The sequence below is a fragment of the Lethenteron reissneri genome, chromosome 57 (assembly GCF_015708825.2).
Source record: "Lethenteron reissneri isolate LAM-NWPU_2019-01 chromosome 57, ASM1570882v1, whole genome shotgun sequence".
In the NCBI taxonomy this organism is placed as follows: Eukaryota; Metazoa; Chordata; class Hyperoartia; order Petromyzontiformes; family Petromyzontidae; genus Lethenteron; species Lethenteron reissneri.
Genome location: NC_083835.1, coordinates 4,725,045 through 4,739,101, shown reverse-complemented (window position 1 = coordinate 4,739,101; position 14,057 = coordinate 4,725,045). Strand labels below are relative to the sequence as shown.

Sequence of the window (14,057 nt, the reverse complement as noted above, 5' to 3'; positions counted from 1 at the left end):
CCAGAATCTCTGCTTTCGGATGGTGTAGGAAAGCAGTGTTACCACCTCTTCTGGTATGATAATCTCTGCTCTACTAAATCGAGAAGATCGTCCTGCGAATTAACAGAAACGAAATCTTGATTTAAAGCTTTCGTGACTGCAGGGATTCATATTCTTGGTTCTTTCGGTAAAGTCACGTAGAAGGGAAATAATAAAATAATTAAAATATAAAACAATAAAAATCCTCACGACGTTTCGACTGCAACACAAGCAATCATCACCAGGTGTGAAATCCACAGCAAGAATAAAAAAAAATATTGTTTTATATTTTTTATTTGTATTATTTCCCTTCACTCTACCTCTTCTGGAATAAGAATATCTCTACCAAATCGAGAAGATCGCTGCGAGAATCATCACAAAAACTGGTCCTCCCACTAGAATCTCTCTACCTCTTCTGGAATCAGGATCTCTCTACCTCTTCTGGAATTAAAATATCTACCTCTTCCGGAATTAAAATCTCTACCTTTTCCGGAATTAGAATATCTCTACCTCTTTTGGAATAAAAATATCTCTACCTCTTCCGGAATAAGAATCTCTCTACCTCTTCTGGAATTCTTCCTTTAGATTATGTAGCAGGCAGTCTTCTACCTCTTCTGGAATAAAAAATCTCTACCTCTTCCGGAAAAAGAATCTCTCTACCAAATCGAGAAGATCGCTGCGAGAATTACCACAAAAACGCGGTCCTCCCACAAGCCTCCAGCCCTGGAAGATGGCGGCCGCCGTGCTGAGGCAGGTCGCGACTTGCGTTGCCGGCAGAGGAGCGTTTCAAAGTGGCGCCAAGGTAACGACAACATCAACAGCAACAAGCAAAAAGAGTTTAAACTCGCTACTCTATAAATGTCTCTCTGTGTGTGTTGAGGGGAGCGATGGTGGTGGTGGTGGGGGGAGTTTGGCAGTGGCGCACAGCCGTGCCCTGTGAGGGTTGCAGAGAGGTCATCGCGGCGGCGGCGGCGCTGCTGCTAAACCGTGTGGTGTGTGTTAGTGGGGTGTGTTTGTCTGTGTGTGGTTGTGTGTGGTGTGTTTGTGTGTGGTGTGGTGTGTTTGTCTGTGTGTGTGTTTGTGTGGTGTGTGTTTGTCTGTGTTTGTGTGTTTGTCTGTGTGTGTGTTTGTGTGGTGTGTGTTTGTCTGTGTGTGTTTGTGTGTGTGTGGTGTGGTGTGGTGTGTTTGTGTGTGTATGTCTATGTGTGTGTTTGTCTGTGTGTGTGTGTGGTGTGTGTGTTTGTGTGTGTGGTGTGTGTATTTGTCTGTGTGTGGTGACTGATCACTGTTGTTGTGTTGGGTGATGTCGCTACCGTTGCATTGCGATTTGTGTTGCGTTTATATGGAGCAAGCAGCAGCTGTGGTTAGTATGTGTCGATGTCGGTGTGTGTGAGTGTGTCAGTGTGTGAATGTGTCCGTGTGAGTGTGTGTCATTGTGTGTGTCAGTGTGTGAGTGAATGTCAGTGTGTGAGTGTGTCAGTGTCGGTGTGTCAGTGTGTGTGTGTCAGTGTGTGAGTGTCTGTGTGTGTGAGTGTCAGTGTGTGAGTGAGTGTCAATGTCACCGTGTGAGTGTGTGAGTGAGTGTCAATGTCACCGTGTGAGTGAGTGTCAATGTCACCGTGTTAGTGTGTGAGTGTGTCAGTGAGTGAGTGTGTGTCACAGTGTGAGTGTGTCAGTGTCGGTGTGTCAGTGTCACTGTGTGAGTGAGTGTGTGTCACTGTGTGAGTGAGTGTGTGTCACTGTGTGTGAGTGAGTGTGTGTCACTGTGTGAGTGAGTGTGTGTCACTGTGTGTGTGTGTGTGTGTCACTGTGTGTTTGAGCGAGTGTGTCACCGTGTGTGTATAAGCATGTGCCACTTGAGTGTGTTTTTTAATGGGGGAGTACCTGGTGCGTTTTGTAGTAAACATCGCCACTGGGGAGACAAAGGCGGCTGGGCGTGGTGCAGGCCACCCACCCCCTCGTGTGCCGTGCCGCCTTTCATAGGTGCTCGCTAACAGCACTTGCCCCTACAGTCTATTACAGCCTATACAGGGGGGGGGCGATCCTTTGTCTTTGTGTGCGTGTAGGGTTATGGGGAAGCGATGGTGGTTATCAGCTGCGCCATGAACCCGGCAACCCGGTGATTTAAATCTGAACTGGGGCCTGTGTCTCCTTGGTCGTGTTTGTGTGTACACTTTGTGGTAATATTTGTTGCGGGCAGATTTGGCACCGTGGTTTTTGTGCACCCGGCGACCCCGGCATTCATATTGCTGGCCACGGATAACGAAGTTGCGAGTTGCGATATCCGGCCCGGTGCTGCGTGGTCATCTAGGTCCGCTCAGCCCTAGATTAGTACCGGGGGGGGTTGGTGGGGGGGGTGTAAATCCAGCACTTGGGAGAGATGAAAGGCCACCCCGGGCGTGGTTCTGGCCACCCACTCACTCACCCTTCCACTCACTCACCCTTCCACTCACTCACCCTTCCACTCACCCTTCCACCCATTCACTCACTCACCCACTCACTCACTCACCCACTCACTCACCCACCCACTCACTCACCCACCCACTCACTCACCCACTCAACCCTTCAACTCACTCGCCCTTCCACTCACCCTTCCACTCACTCACCCACCCACTCACTCACTCACACACCCACTCACTCACCCACTCACCCACTCACTCACCCACTCACTCACCCACCCACTCAACCCCTCACCCACCCACTCAACCCCTCACCCACCCACGCAACCCCTTACTCACCCACCCACGCACCCACCCACGCACCCACTGACGCACCCACTCACCCACCCACTCACCCACAGACTCACCCACACACCCACCCACGCATTCACCCACCCACACACTCACCCACCCACGCATTCACCCATTCACCCACCCATTCACCCACCCACGCACCCACCCATCCATGCACCCTCCCATCCACGCATCCACCCACCCATCCCACCTCGTGTTCCGTCGAGGCGTTTAAAAGGTGCTGGACAATATAACATTATTACAATTGTCCCCTGCGTGTTAGGCTGCATGGGGGGCTCTTTGTACGTGTGACTGAGTGCATGCGCCTGGACGTACTTTTGGTGGCGGTGGTGATTTTTATATATGCATTGGGGTGTCCTTGAGTTTGATTCGCATGCTGCAGGGAATGTTTTTATGTGGTTTAAAGGTCTCCGTTTACACACGCGCACACACACACAGTGAGGTTGAATGTTTTCCTGTCATCCATCCGCTCGGTTTGCCGGATTGTGCCCAGACTCAGTCAAACGTCGGACGCTGTGCGGGGTGTTTGAGCCTGACTTGTGCTTGGATGGGCAATCGACGTGCATATCAGGTCGTCCTGGGCTGTGGCGGCGTTACGTGGCGTGCAAAACAATCTGTGTGCCGAGCTGCAGCAAGCTCCATTTGTGTGGGTCTTGGCTCGTATGCCCTCGCGTCCTCCTATGCTGCCTGCCTTCACTCAACCCGCACAGACCAGGTTTGGTGGAGTATGGGTCACATAGCCCCCGATGGTCTGCGTGATCACCTCGGATTAGCACGGTTGGTGACGTACGGTGCGAAAGAAGTTCAGGACGCACATAATTCGTGGTGCAATAGGACTTGTCGACGGGAAGATTTAAGTTTAAATGGCTTCGCTAGCGCTACGTGCATTGGCCTGCTCGCCTTGCTGCCATCAGCAGTAGTCTGTCTCACTCCTGTTCAAGGTGATAATCATTGCTGCTTCTCTGCAGTGGGTGTCCTCTTAGATGTCTTTTCTCCTTTGGCTATCATTCCGTCACCAGTCTTGACCAGCAGCTGTCATCCCTGCTGCTGCTGCAAGAGTTACTTCTCGTATTAATGGCCCTTGAAGATAGTCGTAGGATGCATGCATGGGGCTGCCAGGTGCCAGTAGCATGGGTTGATATTGAACGTTGCCTGGAAGCAGCTGGTGAATCGGAGTTTAAAAGTATTTCTTGTCAGTTCGTCTGCTGGCCTGTAGGTGAGGCCTAGAATATTAAGTGCGGTGCGAATCGCTGCACCGCCTCGTAAAAGCCTGTTGGAAAGTCTGTTGGCGGACGCTGCTGCGTAGTTTGGATCGATGTCAAGGCTTTTAGAGGTCAGTCATCGCTGGCACCGTGTGCTTACCTTTGTGCCAGTCAGATTAGGTTTTAGGGGACTTCTGTACATGCCAGCTTAGCTACTTTGTTGGCAGCTCTGGTAAGCATAATAATCATGACGCGGAGCCATTCCTACAGGCAGCAGCTGTAGAGTTAGTTTCAGCACAAGCACAAAGTTTAGGCTTTAGTTGCGTGACAGGTAGCAGTTACGCAACGTACTTTAGTGCCGCTTAATTAGTGATTAAAGGGGGCCCCATTCTTGTTGGCTGCTGTCTTGGTGGCTCTAGAATCCTCTTGGGATCGGCTTCTGTGTAGCTTTCTGTCTCACGTGAGCCCAGGTGACTTTTGTCTTCCAGAGTTTCCAAATCGGGAAATTGTTACAGTCGAATGTGTGTGTGTATGTATGTTGAACGTCTTTCGCCACCGTACGTACGTAGCCAACCACGTTAATTGGGAGGTGCCGGGGGTGGGATGACAACAAACTAAACGCACAGACAAGAAGTTGATCCGTGTGTTGCGGCCGGGTCGTCGAAAATATGTAGGTGTGTTCTTAGCACATTCAAGGACTGGGGATTGAAGCAGCCTCCCAATAAATTGGCAGGGAGAGAAGCACTGCCAATTGGGCACACCCTGTGGCATCTGTGTGTTTATTATTATTTCAAACGAAACTTAACATTTTTGGGGAAAGGGCCCATAGAGCAATGAGGTTTTCCTGCCTGCAATTGTTCCTGCCTATTGTGACGCAGTCTGCCAACCCTTCCACGTCCGCTTTGTTTGCGTATGCGGTAGTTCCTCGCTTAACGCTGCGCCGGTGTTCACACTATAACGCGTCTTCGCTTTCACGCGGTTCTTCTGTGAAGGGGACACTTTTTGCACTACGTGTGACGTGCGCACCGTTATAACGCTGAACGTGTGCCACTATAATGCGTAACGCACGCACTGTTATAACGTGAAGCCCGCGCACCGTTATATCGCGGTTTCTCAGCAGTCGACGACGAACTACTTTCTAGAGCTGCGCGGCTGAGCGGGACGGTGATGCAGTAACGCGGAATGATACAGTAACGTGGCGGGGTACCTTCATCTCACTTCTTGGTCCCGCCACGGGATGACTGCGGGCCGATTTTTATAACGCAAACGTGATTCGGTGACTCGGCAATTCCTCGCTTAACACGGCACTCGCCAGGAACGCATCAACCGCGTTAAACGAGGAATAGCTGTGCGGTATTGTGTTATTGTTACTGGTAGGAACCTCCTGGTTACACCAGCCCACAGGGGATTATTGTGTCCGTCCGTCGTGCATCGAAAAATGGGAGGGGTGGGGGAGTGGCTGGGTGGGGAGGGTGGGGAGGGGCTGGGTGGGGCTGGGTGGGGGGTGGTAGGGGTGGGGCTGGGTGGGGAGGGGCTGGTCACCCCGTGGTGCCCTTATAAAACTCAACGTTTAACCTACTCACGCCGGCTTGTGCCCGCCCTCACAGTCGGCCATATTTGCGGAATACACCACGCCGCCGTTGACCCTGGCCATTAAGCGAGCAACCCAACGTTCCTACCAGCTCCCTCCGCAGGAATGTGTTATTATCACCATGCGATGATAGAAGCCGTGATTTGTAATAATAACAAAAAATATCGGCTGCTGTCGGTTTGGGCAGAGATAAATTTAGACTAGCAATATAGCAATAAAATAACGCATTCCCTGCAAGCACACATCGGGTCTTAACGACGTTTACCGAGGAGCTGAAGATGACGTTACGGTGTGGAAGGGTGCATGCCAGCAACTTGGAATTGCGGGATTGGTAAGTCAAGCCGAAACCATGTGTTGGATACAGCTCGCACAAAGTATCTTTAGGATGCAGTTCGGCAAAGTACGGGTTGCTCACACGTTTGTGTGGAGCTGCAGTGTTCCTTCCTCGTCTGGGTTGTTTTCTTAGGGGCAATCTGGTTTCATGCCACTTGCAAAAAAAGCTACAAAACAATAGGGGACTGAAAAGTTGAAACTCGTCCAAGATTTGCTCCTTGAACAAATGCTGCTGCTGCTGCTTAAAAACATTGACTAAGAATGCCAGATGGACATGTACGTAGTAAACCTTGTGAGGCTTTCCATGGCAAAGTACTATAAATATTGTTTTTTAATAAATATGTACGTTTTGCAGTGTACTCCACACCGAATATGCCCTCGGGGGGGAAAAGTGCATTATTCGTACTGCCAGTTCTTACATGAAAACTGTAAAATAATGATATTATGGGTGATAGCAACATTTCCGTTCATCAGTGTCGATATGCGCATCGACAAATGTATGTGAGAATAAATGATTTCACATGTTTTATACGTTGTATGTTTGACCCATGACCAAATTACCCAGCATGCACCAGATCCCAGAAGCCCTGCAAGGGTTAAGCCTCGATTTTACTTGGACGGGTGAGTATTTATATAAGTGCAGCGGGTTGTTATAGGCTGATTACATCGTGGACAGCAGAGGGCGGTGCAGAAAAATCCATTGTTGTGTTGTACTTCTATGCCGCTGTATCTGTGCTCCCCATCTTAACCAATCCACACTTGACCAGCAAGTTGAAGAATGGTCAAATCGCCCTTACGACCTGGCACGCTGTCAGGAGCCCTTCGCTCGGCCGTGAATTTACAAAAAGGCCAAGTGAATTATTGTTTTTATTCTGAGTTTCTGCAAATATCATTTAGTTGTTCGACCCTATGACCTTGGGACCTACACGTTCGCAGGCACAGACAACCCAATACAGTTGTTGCTTCTGCGTTGGTCAAAATCTGACCACTTTCGCTCTCGGCAGGCTTTCGGGGAACCAAGTCTCACGCACGCGCACACACACACACGAGGGATCGATTATAATCAATGCCGCCACTCCACCAGTTTGTCTGCAAGAGAGCGAATTACAGTTGCGCAGGGCAGAGCGCAGACCGATAACACCTCGCCATCATCAGCCGTCGTCGCTGATCGCACCGCCCCCATAATAGAAACGTGCGCAGTCGGATAATGTTTCGGGTGATGACCCTTCTTCAGTTTCGTGTACTTCAAGTACTTTCAAGGGCACAGGCAACTACCGCAGCAGACTATTTAGCTCTGTGAGAGCTTTGTTTCAGTTGCCTGTCACGACCTTGGGAAGTCTGCGGACTAGACGGTCACACACACACGCATTGGAACAACTCCAGTCTATCGTGTATCTATTTAATGAAAGCAGAACTCTGTTCTGTCTCCGCATATATTTTCGCGCGTGCAACGGTGGGCCCGGGTTTTGACCTTCGTGGGTCTCGTCGGCAGAGTCGAGGGGCGTCTCGCATTGTGCCTCACAGCGATTCGTCCTGACCCATCGGTGGTGTCACCAGGAACAAAAAATCCTCCCATCGGATAATCATCCGGCGCCAAGCTGCATCCACACAGACCCCCCCCACCGGCCCCTCCGCTGTCCTGCTTGATGACACTTCGCTGAAGTAGGTCAAGAAACGTTGCTGCTCAAGGTGGCCGTTGCTCTCCGACGTGAACTGGAATTTATCACGAAGCTGCACGATGCATCTCCGAGGGCAGCTTCGGCCTATGGTTGGCCGACACGTCAGCGATGGCACGATCGCCCTGCGTGGGATTGCCACAGACCCATTGCATTGCCGCCGTGAGCCCGTGTGAATGGGGACCATTGTACGACGCCCGCTTTATTATCCCTGTCGTCTTCTGGAGGATTGAAATATTTCTTTCTTGATTGGCTCAATAGTTACAACAGGCTTGTTGCGTGCGCTTGTTCAACGGAGAGCGGCTTACGCGCCGCAGTTTAATGAATGTGCGTGTAGATTAACGGTTCCTTTTTGTTGCGTGTCAATCCGCTGCTGGATGAAGGTCTCCTCCCCACCCCCCACCCCACGATCCCGTGGGTCGTGGCGGTAAATTGACCATACTTCGCCACGCTGGTTTTTTTAGTAGGCTGGCCAAGAACGACGAGCATAGACGCGCGAGCATTTGAAGCGCAGTGCAACGACGGATTTCGTTGCACTGCCCTCCGATGCCCCCCCCCCCACACGTCTCTCCGTGCCCTATAACACCTGTTATGCCTCTTCTTGGCTCTTTCGGTAAAGTCACGTAGAATGGTATTAATAATAAAATAATAAAAATAAACACATAATAAAATAATTCTCACGACGTTTCGGCAGCAGGACGGCTGCTTGCGTTGTGGCCGAAACGTCGTGAGAATTATTTTATTATGTGTTTATTTTTAATATTTTATTATTTCCATTCTACGTGACTTTACCGAAAGAACCAAGAAGATGAATCCCTGCAGTCACGAAAGCTTTAAATCGAAATTTAACCTGTTATGCCCTCGCTGTCGCGCACACAAGCACATAATGCGGGGGGGCTTGGCTGCCGAGATGTGAGAACATCGGGCATGTTCCCTGCGAGTCGGCAACAGGGAGGTTGAGTAATTCCGCGGTTCAGGGGTGGCCAACCTACCGCCGGAGCCGCAGGCGGTAGCTCTTTAAAGACCGCAGCGTGACGTTGTTTTATTGAGGACCACCACCGTCTCGTGGAATGTTTTTTTTCGTTTTTACCCGAATTCGAACGAAAAAAATGTCCACCGTTGTTACTTTGGTTGCCCGACACTCCCTGGCCGTTAGCGGCGTAAATCGCAGGCCGCGTTGGGGCGAGAGGGATCGTTCGAGCTATCATCGGCACCGAGGCTTTTTTTATTGAACACTTTTATTTAACTTGCCCTGTTGTTGTCTGCTTGTGTTAGCGTGGCACCCACTTTGAAATCAGGCAATCAGAGACGGTAGATATATTCTACAGTAAAACCTTGGATTGCGAGCATAATTCATTCCGGACACGTGTTTGTAATCTAAAGCACTCGTATATCAGTTGTGATCACGTGACGCTCGGCAGACAAAGCGTATACACGTATTACTCGTATTGCAAGACCTCGCTCGTTTATCAAATTAATATTTATTTTAAAATTTTGCTTGTCTTGCAAAACACTCGCAGACCAAGTTGCTCGCATTCCAAGGTTTTACTGTAGTCTGCTTAAAAAACCCATCTCTTTAAAGTGGCCTTCCCTCGTTAGTTTAGTTTGTTGTCACTGGTTCTGCTTTTGTTTCCTGCTTTTCATGCATTGCGCATTGGGATCCGAGGATAGAATGCACGTTATACATTTGAATTATTATGTTGAAATTTTGTACGTGGACTTGTCATCATCGTTTCTCGTGATGATTCAAGATTTCATTTCAAGAACCGGTGCAGGTCTCTGCCGATCCTGGGCCTCTGTGTGTTTTTTTTTACTTAACTTTTTATTGCACAATATCAATTATGTTAGAATTATCCAGACTATAATAATTGTCTGGATTGAGATCTTAGAATGAATATGTAAATATACAAATATTTTTTTACAAGATTAACATTCAAATGTAGATAAGAAAACAAGTTTTTTTTATGCACACACACTTTTATTTGCGCTCAAAAGTATAAATAAAAATATTTTGACCCCCGAATTATTCAAATTTTATGTGCTGAATAAAATCGACTGGCTTGCATGGAGACAATTAAACCCATCGAAAGGAAGCCACCCATTTTTCATCAGCACATCAAATTTGATGAATTTTTGTGGATCAAAATGACGTATTTTCTACTTTTGAGTGCAAACAATAGTGTGCGCATTGATAAAACATTTTTTTGCCTAATTTATTAACTGTTGTCCTCCACTGGCTTTCCAGTTCAGTCAGGGTGGCCGTGGATTGGCAGGAATGTGCTAGCATTGCATTGCTGTGTGGCTCACCTTTGACACACTTCTCTTTACGGACCAGCCAGCCAGTCTGCCTGGCCTCAGCTCTAAGTTTAGTTTTTTTCTTCTCCGTGGCTTTAAGCCAAGTGCACACACAGGGGCGGCTATAAACCCTCTACCAGTTTGAAAAGAAACTAGGCAGGTCACGGCACAGATGAAACACAATGAGCTTCGGTGATTTGTAGGCCTATTTTTTTTACTTGGAATAAAAGTGAAGACTTACACAAGAAAATTACTTTTTTTTCCTCTTCTGTGCGGCATTCAATTGGGGTGTGCCATGCTTTTTTTGTTTGTTGATTTGTTCCGAGAGCACATGTCTCGGTCTCTTGCAAGCACACAAATCTTGGGGTCATCCAAGTAGGTCTCCTGCCCGATACATACAAGACACCCTTCAGATTTTACTTCCGTTTACAGTGAACAAAACTCATCGAAGCTTTCACGGATTTTCTTTTTTACATTTCAAAGGAATGCACATCTTGCAGGAGGCCAGGGAGTTTGCGTGTCTCTCTCCCCGCGGTCGCTTGGATTTTTTCCTGCTGGTCCTCCAGTTTTCCCCTCCACATCTAGAAACATTGTGATTATTTCGACTGTTTTAGGTGCTATAAATGTCCAAACGATGGGCCACTTTGTTGAGCTATCATTTGTGGCCAGGTCGCTTCTGGGAAATAAGTTCATACCTCAGTGGGCTTTGGCTGGTAGGATGGGGATAGTTTAGTTTGTATTTGCATGCGTTTGGGTGATTTGATTACCTTTCTTGTACTTTGTACTACCATCGTGTTGTTGTACTGTTGTAACATTCTTACTCCGTGCCCTACTGGACATCGTTGAAAAATATCTTTTTAGCTCATTGGATTCTTCCAGTATAAATTTTCTGATTCTGATAATGGAGCGATGGTGCAGCGGATTGGTTGTGTTACGAATCCAGGCGACATTGAGTTCGATTGCCTGGTCACCGTGAACATCGGGAGCGAGCGATCTCTAACATCCCATCTTCCCCCTTTCACCAACCCACACTGACCTGTCTGGGGAAGTATGACCAACACACCCCCATGAGCCGAATCGGCGTGGGGGAAGCTTTTGTCCAGCATTTGTTGTGATAACTTTGTAGTTTGTGCTTTTTGTTTTGGTGCCATTTCTTTAATTTGCGTATTCGTTTTTTTATTTTGCTCGGTAGTAGGGTTTTCAATTGCTTGGTATGTACGTGTGTGTGTATGTGTGTTGGAATTCTTTCACGCCGTACGTAGCCAACCGAGTATACAGTGATCCCTCGTTTATCGCGGTTAATGGGGACCGGAACCCCTCGCGATAGGTGAAAATCCGCGAAGTAGGATTGGCCCCCTAGGAATTTCCGTATATGTGTGTGTGGGTACCAGAATGTTTCAAATATGTATATTTATACTTCATATATATATTTTACTTAAATCTATTTAATTATAAAACCTTAATATTATACATTCACTCTCTCTCTCTCTCATACGATACGTATTATGGTGTTCTACACTCACCAATGACAGTAGTATCTTGAGACTTGACTCCAGTAATGACGACGATGACGATGACAATGACGACGATGACAGACCTGTGCAGTTCGATGAATGTGATGATGAATGATGATGAGGATGGTGTTACTGCACAGGTATAATGAGGCCTTTAAATCAGTTCGAAAAATTCGCGATGCACTGAGGCCGCGAATCTTGAACCGCGAAGTGGCGAGGGATTACTGTATATGGGATTTGGTCCTTGTATATAAAATTAATGTATAGCGTTGTGGGATGCTGTTGGCATGAATGACGCTACATCTAAAATGAAAGTATTATTATTTTTGGATTTACAAATGCCTGTATGGACAGTGTCTGGCCATGTGGCGCTGTGACAAGATCGCTTGGCTCACAATCAGCAGTTGAAATCTTGGTCTGGGCCCCAACCCTGTGGTTGATCATTTGCGGTAAGTTAGCAGTGGTTTACTTATGGATATACAATGTCCCCGCCACAGGAATGTGGAATTTCCACCACTGGCTCGGTGTGACGACGACGGCGCAACGCGAAGACGCTTTTGGCTTACTCGACGGCGTTCGGAGCGGAGTGAAGCAATTGTTCAAAGTAGTTTTTAAAGCGCTAAGACTCGGCGGGAAGAACTGGAAGCATCGTTGACAAGTCGTGGATAAAAGAAAGCTGCAGTGTAAATTTCGATTTAAAGCTTTCGTGACTGCAGGGATTCATCTTCTTGGTTCTTTCGGTAAAGTCACGTAGAAGGGAAATAATAAAATAATAAAAATAAAACATAAAATAATTCTCACGACGTTTCGGCCACAACGCAAGCAGACCTGGTCTTCACCTGAGGATGGCTGCTTGCGTTGTGGCCGAAACGTCGTGAGAATTGTATTTTATTATGTTTTATTTTTATTATTTTATTATTTCCCTTCTACGTGACTTTACCGAAAGAACCAAGAAGATGAAAGCTGCAGTGGTTGGGAGGGCATGAGAGAAGGAAAGGATGACCCAAGATTAATAGGATTACAGCTTTGATGAGCTCTAATTTTTGGCCGAAAGTCAGGGGTTCGATCCCAACCCTGACGCCTGTATAAATTGAGTTTGCGTGTCTCTCTCTCTCCCCGTGGTCACGTGGATTCATCTCCGGGTCCTCTGGTTTTTCCTACCACATTTAGAAAAATGCATTGAGATTATTTGGACTATTTTGGCGCTATAAATGTCTACATTATTTATGGATAGTTCGCTTGAGAAAAATAATTTAATACCTCAGTGGGGATGGTTTTGTGTGTGTGTTTGGGTGATTTGGTTAGCCTTCTTGTACTTTGCACTACTTTAATCTTTGTACTGTTTGTTGCTGTAACGTTCTTACAACGCCCCTACTGTGACATCTGTGAAAAATAACTTTATAACTCATCGGATTTCTCCAGTAGAAATAATATCCTCATTCTGATAACACGGACTGATAAACCCTGGCATAACACCGGACAAAGACTGTGAAAAACAGGGAAAAGTTGAAGAGAGATCATCTATTACTCTTTGGTTCTTTCGGGAAAGTCACTTAGAAAGAAAAGAAATTAAATAATAATATTATTATTTAACTTATTTAATTTATTCTCTTTCTACGTGACTTTACCGAAAGAACCAAAGAATAATTTCTGCAATCACGTTTCAGCAGTTCCATGCTGTGTTGCGATCGAAACGTCGTGATATGTGATTTTTATTTTTATTTTATTCTATTATTTTTCTACCTACGTGACTTTACCGAAAGAACCAAAGAGTATGGATTCCTGCAGTCATGAAAGCTTCTAATCAAGATGTAGATTATCTGTAGTTTTTTTTATTGTTCTCTCTCTCACGGTTGCCTGGCACAACCCCCCCCCTTCACCCACCCTCAAAAAGGCCCGAAACGGCCGTCCGTGCAGCCAGCAACAAACGGCACACCCAGGATGAGCGCATGAGGGCATCTGGCGGTGGTGCCCCCGGCAACCGGTTGTGGTTAAGGGATAAACGCGCTGACGGGACTTGGTAAGCGCGGTGGTGTCAGGATTGTGCTTCATTTGTCACATTATGAGCTAAGTAGAGTGAGCACATCGCCTTGCGCTGTGAGGACGTTTAGATACATTCTTTTTTAGAACATTGATTCGATGTAAGTTAAGGGAGCAGGAGTGCAGCCAAAAAGAGCCGGTACCGCTGCCAACGCACAAAGAGATGTTTCCATTCCGGATTGGCACGCACGCACGCACCCTGTTGGTTGGCTCACGCATTAGCCCTCCGCGTGCATTGTAAAGAAACATTTTATTAATTTCCACAAAGTCCACATTGAAGAAACGCTTGCCTTCATCATGGGTGGAAATTCCTCGTTCGGACGGTTGGCGGCGGTCAGCCCTGTCGGTATGCAGCAGGGCAACCGAACGCAGTGTGCTGCTCCCTCACTTTATTGGCCCCAGAGGGGATGATGATGATGATGATGGGCTGGGTCGACCTCTGATCCAGATCTGTGAGGCGAGTGCCTTGCCACGGTGGCGAACGAGCCAGACACGACATCACGGCTGATTTTGAACAGTTTCTAACGCCTTCAAACGAAAGTTGAAGGCGTTAATGGATGAGCTCTGTCTATCGGTCTATAGGAGGTGGAGGGTTGGGGGGGCGCTATGCAAAATCTCATAAAGGTGATCAAATA

The 14,057-nt window shown here is 47.4% G+C and overlaps 1 protein-coding gene across 1 annotated transcript in view; it reads left to right on the top strand.

Moving 5' to 3' along the window:
• The first annotated feature begins 703 nt into the window (after positions 1–703).
• The window catches only part of SUCLA2 (succinate-CoA ligase ADP-forming subunit beta), a 41,328-nt gene continuing 27,974 nt past the window's right edge, over positions 704–14,057 (top strand). The window contains exon 1 of the mRNA XM_061575134.1: positions 704–820. Coding sequence (XP_061431118.1) covers positions 749–820 — 72 coding nt within the window. The 5' untranslated portion in view covers positions 704–748. The remainder of the gene's footprint in view (positions 821–14,057) is intronic.